Below are 17,507 nucleotides of genomic sequence, written 5' to 3' on the forward strand. Positions count from 1 at the left end.
CCACAAAATAATCTTCCTGTGAACTGAAAGTAATAGAACATTTTGTCTGTTCTGCAGGTGTGTTTGGTGCAGACACTGTGGAGCAACTTCTCCGGGTTTAAGATGTGAATGGCAAAATAATTACACACAGTGTGCTCCCTGCGCAAGTTTGTCTACCTGCCCAATCTGCTATCGCACTTACAGGGATGAAGAGCTTATAATTCAGTGTAGACAATGTGATCGGTAAGGACTGCTAATATTTTACAGGTTTTTCCTGTTTAAGGCTCATTTTAATTTTTTTCCTCTAATATAAAAGTGCAAAGATGAAGGGAATGGTCTTGTGGTAAAGAGCACTGGACTGAGTCTCAGAAGTGTCTTATTAGTTCATTCCTAGTTGTACCACAGACTTAACTATATGACTCTGGGCAAATTAATTAATCACTCTGTGCCTCATATTCCCTTTCTGAAAAAATAAAACTCATTTACCTCGCAAGGCTGTTGTTGTGAGGCTAAATCTAGATTATATTGTGTGAAGTAAGTAGTTAAAATGATTGCAATGTAGGGAGAAAATTGTAATACTAAGACATATTTGCTTCCGGGACATTGTTTTTTAGAGATTTCCTTCCTGTGAAGGGAAATAGGTAATCTGATACTGTATATACAGTATTTAACACACACCGCTGTAGGGGAGTGCTCTGTGCGGAGAACCTGATTCATCATTTCTCCCTAGAAGAATTTAAACTAAACAAGTACACATTTACTTGGACCATATACTGATATTTAGGTCTCCTAAAACACCACATATTTCCTTTAAATTGTATTTTTTCCCCCACTTAATTTCTAGATGGATGCATGCAATCTGTCAGAACTTAAGCACAGAGGAGGAAGTGGAAAACATAGCTGATATGGGTTTTGACTGTACCATTTGTAGGCCATACATACCACCAACAAACGGTAAGAAGACAATTGAAACCAATGGCAGGATTGCACACTGCAATAAATAGGTTTGGGAATGTGTTATGGTTCTTTTCTCTGGTGGAGATTTGGCTCATGATAGAAGCAAGATTTTTGGCGTTTATTTTAAGGGCCTTCTGGGAGTGTCCTCAGCTCTTTTGCACTCTTCTAGTGATTGGCTGCAAGGCCAAAAAACACGTAGCAGGGGGAATTCGGGATAGATTTATTGAAGATAATTTGGGTAAATTACTAAAAACATTTGGTATTGAAAAGGTAAAAGGCATCTCACTTTGTCAAGTGGAAGGAAGAAAGCCCTGTTCTCTAAAGTTAATAGCTGCAGATGAATTTGAAAATCAATTCTAAGCAGAAAAACTTCCTATATTTCAATACTTTTGAGGCTGTCTGAAGCAGCAGTAGCTGTAACAACAGTCTGTATAACCATTTTTCCCTTCCTCCCCCATATTTTATTAATGCCACTCCCTGCATTTAAGACCAGCGCTTCCCTCCCTAGCTGCGATCTTTGAAAGAATTCACCATACTTTCCTGCTCGGGAGTCACCACTTTCTTGTTAGTTAAAATGTATAGTTCTTTCTGATGAAGTTTGCTCTTCTCTGTACATGTTACCAGTGAATGTATATACCAGCTTGCTGATTAGTCTGTATTACACAGTTCTGTAGCAGTGCTACCTCAGGGGCTGAGGTTACTGGAGTTTTTCTCTTTAAGCACAGCGACAGCATCTGGTTCTGTGGGATGGTAGTGGCTAATGTTACTGTGAGTGGCCTGTCAGCAGTTAGATTGGCCTATTAGTTGATTTATGGTCTTGCTACAAGGGTGGTATCCCAGGTCTGTTTTCTCTGCGTGTCAGCTCACGGGAGTTTCTGCTTCAGTCTGCTACTCTAACAGAGCATTGACACCTGTACCCATTTTTAGCCTAATAGCACGTTAAAGTGTTCATATTAACCCTTTATTAGGGTATCATGAGAATAAGGTAGGAGGAAGGTACAAGAACGAAACAAATATTTCAAGAAATATTTGTATCCACCAAGACGTCAGTAAGATTTGCTTTCCTGATCAAGATAGAAGATATCATGAGGCATGTGTTCAAGAGGTCTGCCAAGAAAAGTTCAATAGAGCATCCAATGTCCCTTTACACTGGCATGTCCTCATAACAGCATGGCAGTCAGTGTAACTTACTGACGTGACCTTGGAGGTTTATATACTCCCCTGTCAGCTGCACGTGGTTGTGGAACACTTCCAAGTATCCCACTTTTATCACTAGTAGAAGCAAGAATGACTTATGTATTTCTACAAGTCACTTCATTTTTGAGGTCTGCTTTCACAAATTCAAAGAGAAAGAGGTTTTGTAAGTGGGAAAAACAAGAAACTTGCAGATATAACACAGATTTTTGTTTATTTTGATGATAAGCTTTGGGCACTTCATAAAGGTCTGAGTAAGAAATACTTCCTCTTCCTTTCCCTTTTGAGCTGGCAGAGCTACCTTTTAGAGATAATTAAAGCCCATAATATGTAAGATGGAACAACTTCAGAAGATGCTGTCAGAGATGTTTCACTTCCAGGCATAAGCTGGCCCCCGATTTAGTCCTTCCTGCACACCTTGGTGAAGTTCTGTTGCTTAGGTTTGTCCTCCCAGCAATAGGAGCCAGTCCCACAAGGCCTGTTAGGGAGTTCCCAAGCTTGCTTTGCAAGTTTTTTTTCACCTTTTTTTATAAGACAAGTTTCTCTGCTTATTCTTTCATGTTTTGACTCAGTATATGTAATATCTCTTTAACATGTGTACAAGTGCACAGTTGCATGTTTGAATGTGTTATTTGATGCATGGTCATAGAAATACTTGCATGTACTTTTAGATGAAATGTTTCGGACTTTCATTAATTCTTCTACAACTCCTTTGAAAATTTTCTAGAATTTTCTGTTTCAAGGGGAGAACAATTAGCATTTGATAAACTTAGAGAAACAAATGTTAGTTAATGGTAGAAAGCTTCTTAAAATATACCATATTGTGGGATTCTTATTGGGATGGTTCTTGCTCTTTCCATTTGACGTATCATAGAGGATATTAATGTGTTGCAAGTATTATTACAAGCTTTTTAACTTTCTTTGTAGAAATAGCAAGAGCCCCTCAACCTGGTAAATTACCAATATATTGCAGGTTTACTGTTGGTAAAGAGTAAATACTTCTAGCATGTAGGTATTGAGAAAGAGCTTCCATTTTTCTCTCTTCAGAAAATGGAAACTTCTAAATTTGTAAGAGCTCTTCTCTATCTCATATTAAGAACATCAGATGCATATCTGATAATCTTACAAAATCATCTTCTTCAGGAAACAGAAATGAAAGATAGTTGTTTTTTTTTTCTTCTTGGACATACATAAATATCAAAAGCCAGAATGTGGTAAGATTTGCACCGAAGTAGTATACCATAAACCTTAATTACTAGATTCTTCTGAAATAATCGTCTCTGATCAGTGTTTCATCAGGTTCCTTTTAGTATGGTCTCAAGTTATAACACATGTACCCCAGTGTATTGCTGTGCCTTGTAGAAAATTTTTTCTAATTTAGATTGCTTGAATATTATCATGACTGGGTACTAGCAGCTGCTCTAGGTAGCAGCAGCTTTTCCTCTGTACTGTAATTCCTGCACATTCAGGAGAGGTGTCTGCACCTCATCTACATTCATGCCTAGACAAGCAATTCTTGACCATCTACCCATCACTTCTGCCTTTCTGTCATTTGCCCTTATATGTCGTATGCCCCATCTGCAAATTTCGTCCCTTCCTCACTTACTGCCATCCTCTCTTCATCCACATACTCCAGCTTCCTCCTCCCTTGGTGCTGTTTTTCTTTCTCTGCAGGAGGCAAAGGGACCAGCTCTGCCTTGTTTTCTTTAGCTAGTTACAGCTGATCGGGTAAGAGTTTCTGGTAGCTGCCTGTGGGCATGTATTCCTCCTGTGGCTCAAGTAAGCAGGCCCACAGAGGCAGGGAGGAGTCTGTGTCTCCTACTAATTCAGAGATGGTCGACACTGCCAGTGATACAAGTATTATGGCTGGGAGCCTCTGTTGTACAATTTTCATAAATCACAGAATGGTTTGGGTTGGAAGGGACCTTAAAGATCATCTAGTTCCAACCCCCCTGCCATGGGCAGGGACACCTTCCACTAGACCAGGTTGCTCAGAGCCCCATCCAACCTGGCCTTATGTACATTACAAATACAGGATACAAAAGCAATATAATACTGTCCCAACAAAGAGGAAGTCAGGCAAAAACGCCAGGAGGCCTGCATGGATGAACAAGGAGGTCCTGGACAAACTCAGGCACAAAAAGGAAGCCTACAGAGGGTGGAAGGAAGGGCAAGTAGCCTGGGAGGAATACAGAGAAATTGTCCGAGCAGCCAGGGATCAGGTTAGGAAAGCTAAAGCACTGATAAAATTAAATCTGGACAGGGATGTCAAGGGCAACAAGAAGAGTTTCTATAGGTATGTCAGTGATAAAAGGAGGACTAGGGAAAATGTGGGCCCTCTCTGGAAGGAAACGGGAGATCTGGTTACCCAGGATATGGAGAAGGCTGAAGTACTCAATGACTTCTTTGCCTCAGTCTTCACAGGCACACTGCCCAAGTTGCAGAAAGCAAAGTCAGGGACTGGGAGAATGAAGAACCGCCCGCTGCAGAAGATCAGGTTTGAGACCATCTAAGGAACCTGAAAGTGCACAGGTCCATGGGACCTGATGAGGTGCATCCGCAGGTCCTGAGGGAACTGGCAGATTAAGTTGCTAAGCTGCTATCCATCATTTTTGAGAAGTCGTGGCAGTCTGGTGAAGTTCCAACTGACTGGAAAAGGGGAAACATAACCCCCATTTTCAAGAAGGGAAAAAAGGAAGACCCGGGGAACTACAGGCCAGTCAGTCTCACCTCTGTGCCTGGCAAGATCATGGAGCAGATCCTACTGGAAACTATGCTAAGGCACATGATAAATAAGGAGGTGATTGGTGACACCCAACATGGCTTTACTAAGGGCAAATCATGTCTGACAAATTTGGTGGCCTTCTACGACAGGGTTACAACATTGGTGGATAAGGGAAGAGTGACTGATGTCATCTACCTGGACTTGTGCAAAGCATTTGACACTGTCCCACATGACATCCTTGTCTCTAAATTGGAGAAAGATGGACTTGACAGATGGACCACTTGGTGGATAAGGAATTGGCTGAATGGTCGCACTCAAAGAGTTATGGTCAAAGAGTTATGGTCAACAGCTCAATGTCCAAGTGGAGACCAGTGATGAGTGACATTCCTCAGGGGTTGGTATTGTGACCGGTGCTGTTTAACATCTTTGTCAGTGACATGGACAGTGGGACTGAGTGCGCCCTCAGCAGGTTTGATGATGACACCAAGCTGTGCGGTGTGGTCGACATGCTGGAGGGAAGGGATGCCATCCAGAGGGACCTGGACAGGCTTGAGAGCTGAGCCTGTGCAAACCGCATGAAGTTCAACAAGGCCAAGGGCAAGGTCCTGCATGTGGGTCCGGGCAATCCCAAGCACAAATACAGGCTAGAGGGAGAATGGATTGAGAGCAGCCCTGAGGAGAAGGACTTGGGGGTGATGGTTGACGAGAAGCTCAACATGAGCCAGCAATGTGCACTTGCAGCCCAGAAAGCCAACCGTATCCTGGGCTGCATCAAAAGCAGCGTGGCCAGCAGGTCGAGGGAGGGGATTCTCCCCCTTTATTCCGCTCTCGTGAGACCCCACCTGCAGTGCTGCATCCAGCTCTGGGGCCCCCAACATAAGAAGGACATGGAGCTGTTGGAATGAGTCCAGAGGAGGGCCATAAAGATGATCAGAGGGCTGGAGCACCTCTCCTATGAAGACAGGCTGAGAGAGTTGGGGCTGTTCAGCCTGGAGAAGAGAAGGCTCCAGGGAGACCTTCTAGCAGCCTTCCAGTACCTGAAGGGGCTACAAGAAAGCTGGAGAGGGACTTTTTACAAGGGCAAGTAGTGATAGGACGAGGGGGAATGGTTTTAAACTGAAAGAGGGGAGATTTAGATTGGATATTGGGAAGAAATTCTTTCCTGTGAAGGTGGTGAGACACTGGCCCAGGTTGCCCAGAGAAGCTGTGGCTGCCCCCTCCCTGGCAGTGTTCAAGGCCAGGTTGGATGGGGCTCTGAGCAACCTGGTCTAATGGAAGGTGTCCCTGCCTGTGGCAGGGGGGTTGGAACTAGATGATCTTTAAGGTCCCTTCCAACCCAAACCATTCTGTGATTCTTTATGTTAAAAAATTAACTTTTGATTTTTTTTGTTATTTGGCGCATTTATTATGTCAGCTCTTATGTTCCTGTAAGTTACTGTATTTACAAAGAAATCCCTGCATCACGCATGCAGTTTTGCAGGCATCCGATGTGCTCTGTTAGTGTTGTGTCTCTGCATCAACCATTTTGCACTGTCCCTTATGCTGATCTCATTTCATCCTAGAATTGTTCTTCTCTATTGCGGCCTTACAAATGGCAACCCCCTTTCTTTTTGAAACTGTGATTCTTCTCATTGTGTTGTATTCTGTGCAATTATTTGTTTTCAACTGAAGCTACTAGATGCTGTACAATATTTATGTTTAAAGCCTTTTGCAAATAAGTGTAATAATTCTGGTTAAACTTCAGCTGAGTGCCTCGGAAAGCACTTTTTTTGTTCAATTTTTAATTTTTTTTCCCTTGAACAGTCTTTCTCCAACAGTATTATGTTTCTCTGTTATCCATTTTATTGATTTTAGTCCTTAATCTGCTCTCTAATTAGCTCCTTTTCTGGAAGTCTGTTTGATACTGTCTTCAAACAGTGTTTGTTTGTGCAGCTTTTGTGAGTTGGTCTCTGAAGGCCTCACCTCTGTCACTATCAGCGTGTTTATTTCACTATTTCATCTCTATTCAGGCTCCAAAGCTAAAATTGTTCAGAATCTGACCTGGACCACAAGAATGCTCCCTGTTGTTTGACTTCTAAATAAGGATTTCAAATTCCCATTCACAGCTGTCTTTCTGAATTTTTTTGTTTACCTTAGGTTCCAATTCAGTAATTGCTATCTCTGTCTTAAAACATCTTGTAAATTATAAGCAATTAAATGAACAGATGATGTCTTATTCCACTTCGAGTATTTCTTACAATCTGCCCTTTTTCTGTTGCGTCAATTCAGTGCTTTTGAGTATCTTCCATCTTGCAGCTTGTCCCACACTTTTTTGTTTCCCTCCAGCTCAATGTCTCTTTCAAAATTCCGTTTTCAATTTATTTTCTTCCTTTTCTTTTCCTTCCACTCTTGTGTTTCATTTTTTCAGTAATTCTCACAGGCTGCTTTCATTTACTAATGGCATAGAATATTGGTTTTCTGTAAGTTGTATCACATACTTTAGTTACACCTCACATAAAACTTTTAAATGTCTATAGGTTTTGAAGACAGACTTTCACTTTCCTTAAATCTTTTTATATACTTAGAAAGCGTCCTCTAAATTTCATCTTCATTATTGTATTTTGCAACGTATTTAAGTGTTGCTTGGAAGCTTTTGTGCTTTTCCTAGTCTTGCCCCAGACTCCCATATTGTGTGTCAGATGGTCAGCAGCAGCACACGTGCAGTGGTCTGACGTGTCTGAGAAACACTGCACCTCCCACACATCCTTTGCCTCCGTGGTCTCATCTTCTGTGTGCTGATGCAAAGTAAATCTCCAGATGTTTGTCTGAGTTTTAAATTCAGTGTGGATAAGACTTCTAGGCAAAAAAAAAGTGTGATTAACCTTGCCTATATGGTAATGCTAACCGTGCCAAACTAACAGGTTTTCTCATTCTAGTTCTCAGTGTTTGCGAGATCGAAGCTTCTAATCTTCACTTCACTTACTCTGTCTACATAATCTCTGTTAAGTCACTACTAATATTAAAAGTCTAGTCTGCACATCACAAGTTAGTGAAGTGTGATTATGGTTATTGTAATTAAGGCAGAGCCGAAGAGCATGTCTATCCACAACAACAGTAGCCTAGTGTTGTAGGACATTTTGATCATGATTTCTTCAGTCACACTGTTCCAGTGCTTCCCTGAAGCACACAAGCTGTAGTTTTTAAATTGAGTTTCTGCTGTTCCATTTATCGATATTCTTATCTTGAGTAAGAATTACCCTATCTAACTTGAACAAGTCATGTATTACCTGTTCTGAGCTACATCAGTTTTATTTTGTTTCTCATATGTGTTGTATGAGAGACCTGACAGCATATAGACACAGCTGGAATCTTGTGTGCGAAGCTGTCGGAGTGTCCTTGCCCCTCCCTGGGGAAATAGGACTGCGGTCGATACCCAGTTTACAAAGCCTTCCTATTTTTCACTCTTAGGTCAGCAAAACCTGGATGTCACAACTAGTGTAGAGGTTACTTGCCAATCCAGTAGATCCAGGGTATTCGTTTCCCTCTGGTCCAGTAGAAGAAGATCATTTACTATGGAGTTCAGTGCCATTCCAATGCCATTCTTGGCTCTAGGAAGCTGGAGAACTTCAGTTTCTATCAGGCTTCTTTTGTAGTCACATCTTCTGTGGCGCTGAAAAGCACTTTGTTTTAAAGGTGCTAGTGAACATTGCCAACAGTGTAAATTAGGGAGTTTAACGGAACCTCTTGAAGGAAAATTAATTGATAGTTTCAGATTAAATCAAGTCACCATTTTTAAAAGTTGAAATGATTTTCCTTATATTTTTCAGTGCCTTCTTTGGACTGTTGTGATTCATCAGTTGGAGCTCAGATTATTTCAAAATCAAAAGAACTAGGTAAAGAATGTAAATGCTTAATCTTTGACCATTTAGCATATTTTAAGGGTATATTTTTACATGAGACAAAAATTCCTTTTTCTATGATTTTATAACACACAGCATTAACTATCCTTCAGTTACCACAGCATGCTTTTCTTTTTTTTTTTTCCCAATTCTCTCTTCTTTCTTCTCTTTTGCTTGCCATACCTGCACTATGATAATTACTTTAAATTATGCTTTGATCCTGCAGACTTAGTTGCTTGTCTTAATATTAGCAATGATAACATAGTGGGGCTGAGTCAAGCATGTACACAAATGTTTACAGGCTCGAGCTGTAGGAGGACACAACTTTCCTGTATTTGTCTGGTTTGTGCTAGGAATTTATAATCTTTACAAGCCTACTCACAAGTCACTTTTTATAATGATAGTACCTAACAGCTTCCATCATGTTAGGACAGCCTCCATCATGTCAGAATTTTTTTCCATTTGGTATCACACAAATGTAGTTCTGAGAGAAGATTCTCCCCTCAAATCTTGATTCTGAAAAGGAGTATGCAATTTTTTTTAAAGCAAACACTCTTTTAGTTCGGCTTAAGAAAACAGTCATTTGGGAAGAATTGTGTTCAGAACCAGCTGTGTTTTGAGGTGTGAGATGTTACATAAAATATTTTTCATTAAAAGGAACAAATGCTATGATGTTTATGTGTTTTCAAAGACTGTGTTATCAAATCATTATTTAATTGGCTTCAAAGAGCAGAAGCAGCATTGCAGCCTCTTCACTATTTGGTAATTCCCTGAGAGTTCCCAAACCTCCACTTACAAGGCCCCAGCACAGGTGACAGCGCCTTTCTACATGGTGAATTAAGGAATGTTAGAGTTTTAGACTCAATTGTCATGTAACAGCTTGAGGAGGAAGCATTCTTGCAGGTCTTGGGAGACTTGGGTTCTACCCACGGTTTCCAATTTGATCTTGAGCAGCTCACTTGATAGAACTTGGTTTTTGTCTGACTATAAAATAGGGCTAATAACTTGCCTGAGTTACCAAGAATTCTGGGAGGCTTAAGGTCATTGATAAGATGAAGGTACAGTGCTGAGGGCTGATTGAGGGCCTTGGCTGATAAGCAACAAGGACCCAACCTAAGACTTGCACAGTTTTTTGTGAGTGCCAGGGATACAGAAACACCCTGCAAGGCACTGGTTTCTATAAGCAAATTGTTCTTTCTAATGAGTCCTTGGTGTAAGTTGTTTTGTAGCAGTATAATGGATTGTTGCTGGATTTGACATCAGACTCTCAATTATAAAGCTGTAACTGTAATGTGTAAGACAGTATCAGATAGCTCTGTTTTATTTATACCAATTTCCTCACTCATGAATCAATTCCATACATGTGGATTATTAACTCTTAAAAGTGCTATTCCTAAAAATCTAAAACCTGTAAATTAAAGAGTTTTATATTGCTGTTATGATTCATTTAACTTTTATAGACCCACCAAAGACATACACCCAGGATGGAGTCTGCTTGACAGAATCCGGCATGTCTCAGTTACAGAGCCTAACTGTTACAGTACCGAGAAGAAAACGGACGAAACCAAAGCTTAAACTGAAGATTATAAATCAGAACAGTGTGGCTGTGCTTCAGACACCCCCAGATGCCCAGTCAGAACACTCAAGAGATGGGGAGATGGATGACAGTAGAGGTAGCAGTCTACTTTTGGCATGTCTTGTATCTTGGAGTGTTGCAGTACATGTGCATATTGCAGATATCCCTGGGAGATTTTATTATACTGTTGCTCGTATGTTCTGTACAGAATGCTTTATGGAATTTACTTGGACAATAGTCATGGCTCGTTGTTGTCCATTTCAGGGATTTTTCTTGTTGTTGTTCTGTTTACGGGTCATCCATCCTCTAGGAAACTCACCTTTCTAAGGCTGGCAATACTGGAAATATGAGTTGTCTTTTTGTCTAGTCTTTGGGTTACATTGAGCATAAGTGTATTTTAAGGCTCTCAAATTTAGTGCAAACACGGTTTGAAAGTGGTAGTGTTGGCTCGGCAAAGCAACGTCTGGATTATTGTAAAGCTGATATTTAAAACAAAGGGGAAAGTGGAGTAGAAGGGTCTTTGCTGAGAGTATTTCTTTGTTTCTGAAAGAAATGAGGTGAGCTGACCTGAGAGTCTGAGGAGAAAAAATAATTCCCTTGTATTTCTGTAGACGAAATTAACATTTTATTTGTCCTTATCTCTGAAGTAGAATTTAAGACAGAATTTGAGTTTGGAAGTGAATTCTGGGTGTTGCTCTAGTTCAAGTAGATGACGCTCTGTAGAGCCCTACTGAAGGATTTCAGGTTCCAAGGTGGGGTATCCATGTAGAATGGAGGGAGGGGAAGATTTAACAGTATTTTTGTGGCCTCCAAGGCTGATGAGAGATGAAGGGATCTGGGCTAATGCTTGCCTACCCAAACACATGCCTGTGTGGGGGGATGAGATGTCAGTCAATGGTAGAAGCCCCTGGGAGAGCTCCTTCCACCACAAGTCTAGACATGGAGCAAAGATTCATGTGTCTCAGGGCTGCCAGTACTTGTCTTACCTGCTTCCCTCACAGCTGAGCAAGCACAGCAGCCAGAGGAGACCGTAGGTGTGAGATGAGAGCGGGAAAACCATGTAGGAGCAGCCAGCCCCCCTCTTGAAATCCCCACTCTTCAACACTAGAAACAGCAGCCAGCATGGTGCAATACCATTCTCCCGTCCTCTTTGCCGCGGTCTGGCTGTACGTCCTGATAAGTGTGTTGGTAGAATAGGTGTTAATCCATGGCCTGGGGAAAGGCTTACTTAAACGGCAGGTGTGCAAGTCATTACATTACTCATGCAGGTGTCTGTTAGGAACATAGGCACCCCACCTCACCACAGTCTAAAGTGCTTTCTGTTTATGCAACATTGCCTCATTGTTAATCAGATTAAATGTCATAAGAAGCTTTTTTTAGATACAGAGAGTGTACTTGAGGTAACTGGGTAGTTTAGCTATTAGTGCAGTTTCCGTGTTAACTTGTTCACATAAGTATTGTTCCCGTTGTTTGATTAGCACATTCTTAACCATCAGCTGTTGACTAGAAGTGTATTTTTTTTATAACAACTTCCCTTTGTTTGTTTACAACCTTTCAAACAGGTGACTAGTTGTTTTTCTTTCATTTCCTTCAATATTCACAGGATTTGATACATTATTCTAGCATTACAGACTCTTACATTTCATCTCATACTTTCATATAGTCCATCAGGTGGTTGTTGAAAGCAAAAAAGCTTTTCATTTTGGTTTGAAGGCATCAAGATAGAGAATTAATCCCTTGTTGTTCTCTTTCAGTGGTTAATCATCTTTACTTTTACAAATGTGTGCCTGTCTTCTGTATAACTTTGTCTAACTTCATTATCTGCTTGTTGGCTTTTATAGGTATCCCTTTTCAACTAGATAACCAGATATATAAATGTAATAGCAGAGTATGAAAGGGAGAGCCAAAGCTTCCACAGACATTAATTTTGGTTCTGATCACCTCTTGTTGCCTTTTTGAGAGTTAGAGTGCATTCGTATATGTGACGGTAACAGCACAGCACGTACATGGTAGATTGGCTGGATCTCCTGGAAGCTCTATGCGTGCTCTGTAGGGTGGATCAGTGCCCGTTCTCTGAACATCTGAAATTCTTGTATGGGCATCAGGATGAATAAAGCTGTGCCACAGCTTTGATTGGAGCAACATAGTGTAGTAATTCCAGGCAAACAGGAATAACCCTTACTTCCACTCTGAAGTTCCAGGTGGAAAAAAGAGGCTGTACCTGAGAAAACTGAGCTCACGGTAATTTTGTTACCATCTCATCTTTAGGCTTTCATCAGGTTTGGCGTTTCATCAGGTGTTCCACATTTTCCAGCCCACTTGAAAGTTCAGCTTGCTTTGGGAGCATCCGCTTTGGTAGACTTAATGTGGCTCTTCTGCTACTATTTGTAGAGCTGTGTTTTGTAAGCAAATGGGAAGGGCCACTGTGGGGTTTAGCATTCGGCATACTGCTTTGTGTAGCAGGACACATTAGCACTCAAGCAGGTTTCTTTTCTGCCAGAAGTGGACACGTTGCAAAGAGGGCTCACCCATGCTCTCCAGGGAAGGAGGGAATTGGCTGGGGTGGTCAGTGGGGACTGCCTTTGCCAAGCCACCAGCTTTGTTGGTAGAACCCAAAATAGTCTTCATTGATGGGAAAGTCTGGTCCATGACCCAGCCTGTAGAAGAGCAAGGGTTGTAGCTCTACCACAGCAGAAGTGGTATGAAAGAGTCCAGCTCTGACTGTTACAACAGTATTTCTCCCTCTTACACTGTATGTGGTTTTTGACCATATAGAATTGTACACCGAAATCCAAAGCAGGGAATCAGAAATCCAGTATCTTTTCAGAGGTGAGAGTATATTTAACATGTTTCAAAAGCTTTACAATAAAATGAAGATGTAAGGTCATTATTATATTGACATTTTGGGGATATCGGGAACAAAATTACTCACCCTCTCTTCAACACAAAGGCTTTTTCATGCCATCATACTTTACATCTGTTTCTACCCTGCTTTCCCACAGAATACAAACTCAAAATTACAGCCTTCATCTTCAAGGCTGAATAATTCCTTTGGGCTGAATTTTCTACTATATAAGTCAAACTCCTCTGCCTAGATAGGTCTGCTTTCAGTCAGTCACACAGCTTCAAGTCAAGAACCCTCCAAACTAAGAGTCATTATACGTTACCTTCCAAGTGCAGGCTGCAGTTTTTCACGCTGTCTTCTCAATAAAAAAAAAAGCCCTACTGAACAAAACATAGGACAGCAAACAAAACAAAGTATATTTGCATGTTAAATTGTATCCATATTCCTTGATGTGTGGCTAGGAATTGCTCAGACACTTAGCAAATGCTATGGCATAGGCTTCTGAAAGGGGCGCCAAAAAAATTCTCAGATTCACATATAGTAACGATAGCATTTATTCTCTGGTTTTGTGTAGCCATCATCTCACAGGAAATGTATGTACTGGATCTTTGGGTATAGATAGGATGGGTTTCCCAAAAGTGTTTAGAGAGTGTGAGTATCTGTCACCCTTTTGAAAAATCTGTCACTCTTCATCAGTTTCTTAGAAATCAGTCAGGTGTAGAAATTCTGGAAAAATATCTTGTTTCCCTTTTCCAGTTAAAGTTACCATTGCCTCTTTTCTGCAGAAGGTGATCTTATGGATTGTGATGGAAAATCAGATTCCAGCCCAGAACGGGAGGCTGTGGATGATGATACCAAAGTGGCAGAAGGAGCTGATGGGATTAAAAAAAGGAAGCGAAAACCATATAGACCTGGTAGGATACAATAATTTGTATCATTGTGTATCCCTTGTTTCTTATAAAACTTCTAATTTTTTTTAATTATACAGAAAAAAAAATAGTATGGAATTCTGAAGTAGTCTACTGCTAATTGTTATTTTAGATTTTTTTTTTTCCCTGGTCTGTTTAAAATAATTTTTACTCCTCTTATCAAAATACATTTCCAAAGGTTGCTGCTCATCAGTATGCCTGTTCTTAGTACGCTGTTAATTATTGGTTAGTAGTTCAAATCTATACCTTGTATTGATTCTTAACCTGACAAGAAAATGTACTGTATTTATATAAATGATGGAGGCCAGGGTTTGTGTGTGTGTGTGTATGTATGTGTATATATATCTAGCAATATCTGAGAGAACTTTTTGCAGGTATCTTATTTTCTGAAATGTTTGATAAGAGTAATTTACTAAATATTTGCAGATGACTTCTGGCAGTGAATTTTAATTAATTCAGTTATTGGATGAATTCATTTATTTCAATTTATTAGTGCTGTTGCCTCTTAATTATCTTGACTGTGAATTAGCTGTGTATCCTGGATGCAGAAACACTTGAGCTGTCTCCAGGCAGAAAAAGCTAGAGGTACCTAAGTGTCTCTGTAGGAAGTAGCTCTGATTCATTAGGGCTAAAACTGAACCCAAGGTAATAAGCTATGCTTAGATACCATCTGGCTTTTTGAAGAGCCCCTCTATCATGTACCTTGGTATGTCTCAGAGTCAGTGTTACATGTTGGTTTTGTGTTTCGTTATGCAGCCTCCCACTACTGTGTATAAGAAGTTGACTGTAGTCTTTGCAGACACAAATACTAGTTTTGCCAGTCACACCCATCCTGCTTGCTGTAACGGGCCATATCCTCTGATTATGAAGTAATCATAATACGTAAAGTAGGGGAGGAGAACAGAGGCAATGAAATGATTGAGGAGGTGAAGGCAAGGAGTACAGTGAAGGAAGGAAAGGAAGCAGGACTTACAACATGGTCCAGTTTCTCTTGCTTCTCTCTCAGTAGCTAAACAGATCTCTACTGCTTTTTACCCTCCCCACATCATTTCCCACACTGCTGAGGAAGAGCCCTATCTCAGCGGGTCATGCTCATGTGTATATTGCCGTCCATCATGGGCCCACCCTGTGGAGATGGTGATACAAACCCACATCACTTAACGGAGACTTCCTTTTTCTCTACAAGTAATCACAGAATCACAGAATGGTTAGGGTTGGAAGGGACCTCGGGAGATCATCTAGTCCAACCCCCAATGTACCTCAATAAGCCATTTATTTCTACTGCTGGGTCCTCAAGAGAAGAGAGTTTAATTTGCTCGGAGTGGTTTTGGATCATGAGTTGAGCAGCCATCTGTTAGTTTTCTGCAGCCAACAATTTCCCTAAAAAATGAAACAAACCTGAATCTGATGCATGTACATACATAGACACCAACTGTAAAGGATGAGGAGCACTGCAGTCATTCTCTAGTGAGTTCCAGGCAGTATGATGTTGATTAATTATCTTTTTATTTTGTGATACATTCTTCTCTAGTACTGTTGTTTGGAATGGTGAGCTGTGTAGAGCTATTTGTAGGGTTTTTCATGGTCCTTTAAGGTTCTTTAATAGGTTTCATTTGGTAGATTGACTTCTAATTCTAGCAATTCATCAGCTTGCCAAGGGAGGGGAAAACCAACATCTGAAAGTTGCCAGGTTTGGCAATTTGAACTTGTTGTGGAAGTTTTACAGTCCTAAAATTCTGATCCTTTTTGATAATTACATATATACCCACTGAGGTATTTAAATTCAGAAATGTTTCATAAAACTCTGAACAACAACTCCTCGGGTATCTCAGATTCATTCTTAGACCTCCACAGATGCAGTAGTCCCCTTCACCTGCAGAATAATCTTGGCTCTCATCTCTATGAAACATAGTTTTAATCAACGTATTGAATTTTTGCTTCCTTGTTAGGTATAGGTGGATTTATGGTACGTCAGAGAAGTCGTACGGGGCAGGGGAAGACTAAAAGATCTCTCTCCAGGAAAGATTCTTCTGGATCTGTTTCTGAGCAGTTGCCTGGCAGAGATGAAGGTAAGTGCAGAAACTTGTTTTTAAGTTTTTGTGCATGCTTAATGCAATAAAAATAATGCAACTCATCAACATACAATTCTTTCCAGAGATGTGCTACAAAGGAAAAGGGTTTTTATGTTTGTCATGATGGCTTTATTAATTCAACTGAAAATACTCATTCCTACATACTTAGAATTTCAGCAGAGCTCATGATTTACAAAGAAACTGAAACAATGAATTTCAGGCTATTGTGGGAGATAAACAGTGAGGATTGTAAGGACTGCTGTATTGTGTCAGAGCTTGTTCAGCCTGGCTTTGACCAGTAGAAGACAGAAAGAAGTGTAAAAAATGAGGTAGGTTTAGAGCAATCCTCTTTCTGATACACCTTCCTCCAGATGTAGTCCTGATACAGAGGTGTCTTCTGGACCATCAGTTTTAATATTCAGCAGTGTGCCATGTTGCACAAATGTGTCTCATATTTTTATATATCTGTTTGTGCTCTGGAAAATCCTGTATTAGCAAGTTCAATGATATACTGTTGTTGCATGAAGAAATAATTCGTTTTCATTTTAAACTGGGTATCTGAGAGTTTCATAAGCTACCTTTGTGTTTGATGTTACGAAAGTTTATTTAAAAAAATATAATTCTGGATTAATTTATAATACAGAAAGATTTTCTAGATAGGTGTCATATTTCCCCCATCAGTTGTCGTCTTTTCCAGGGCTGAAGAATCCTAGCCTGGTCTCTCATAGCAAAGCCGTTTTAATGTCTCTGACACCGTAGTACTCGGAAGATTGGGCACCTAACAAGAAGTCAGATTTTGTTTATGGGCCTTGTTCTCTTGCTTGCTGTGTGTGATTAGACTAAAGTATTTCATCCATCTGGATTTGTTCACACTATGTAATCTAAAAAATATTGAGGTATCATTGAGGTGAGATGTGGAATATGTTTAGTTCAGAGCCTGTTTCCTATAAAGTTACGAGAAGGAGGCAGCTACTTCTAAAGGTTGGCTGATACCATCTCAGTTAGAAGACTCTGGCCTTTGATTTCTCCTATTATTCTCTCCTGTCTGTTTAGCTATTGAGTTTTTAACCATTCTAGAGCCAGATGGGTCTCTTGCGATGTGTTTATACAACATAGTGGAGACTGGATCTTTACTACAGCATCCAGGCAGTTTTAAAAACTAATAGTTAAATGTTGTCCTTGCTTGCGTTTTCAGAACTACTTTATGAAGTGAACAAATGTTTCTTTCATTAGTGCAACCCAGTATTCTAGCTGGGTCCCCTATTCAGATGCAGTGCTTGCTTTCTCTTTAATGTTAGTGTTATAGGTATGTTTTTCTGCTTTGTAAATATTATTTCAGTATAGTATACTGC

The 17,507-nt window shown here is 40.3% G+C and overlaps 1 protein-coding gene across 12 annotated transcripts in view; it reads left to right on the top strand.

Moving 5' to 3' along the window:
* The window catches only part of KMT2C (lysine methyltransferase 2C), a 208,580-nt gene that overhangs the window by 137,762 nt on the left and 53,311 nt on the right, over positions 1 to 17,507 (top strand). For 10 of the 12 annotated variants that reach the window (XM_068404544.1, XM_068404545.1, XM_068404540.1 and 7 more), the window contains 6 exons: positions 58 to 222; positions 824 to 933; positions 8,662 to 8,727; positions 10,194 to 10,406; positions 13,940 to 14,068; positions 16,033 to 16,152. In XM_068404544.1, coding sequence (XP_068260645.1) covers positions 58 to 222; positions 824 to 933; positions 8,662 to 8,727; positions 10,194 to 10,406; positions 13,940 to 14,068; positions 16,033 to 16,152 — 803 coding nt within the window. The remainder of the gene's footprint in view (positions 1 to 57; positions 223 to 823; positions 934 to 8,661; positions 8,728 to 10,193; positions 10,407 to 13,939; positions 14,069 to 16,032; positions 16,153 to 17,507) is intronic. The other 2 variants (XM_068404547.1, XM_068404551.1) reach the window with 2 other exon arrangements.

Source organism: Nyctibius grandis, chromosome 7, assembly GCF_013368605.1.
Source record: "Nyctibius grandis isolate bNycGra1 chromosome 7, bNycGra1.pri, whole genome shotgun sequence".
NCBI lineage: Eukaryota > Metazoa > Chordata > Aves > Nyctibiiformes > Nyctibiidae > Nyctibius > Nyctibius grandis.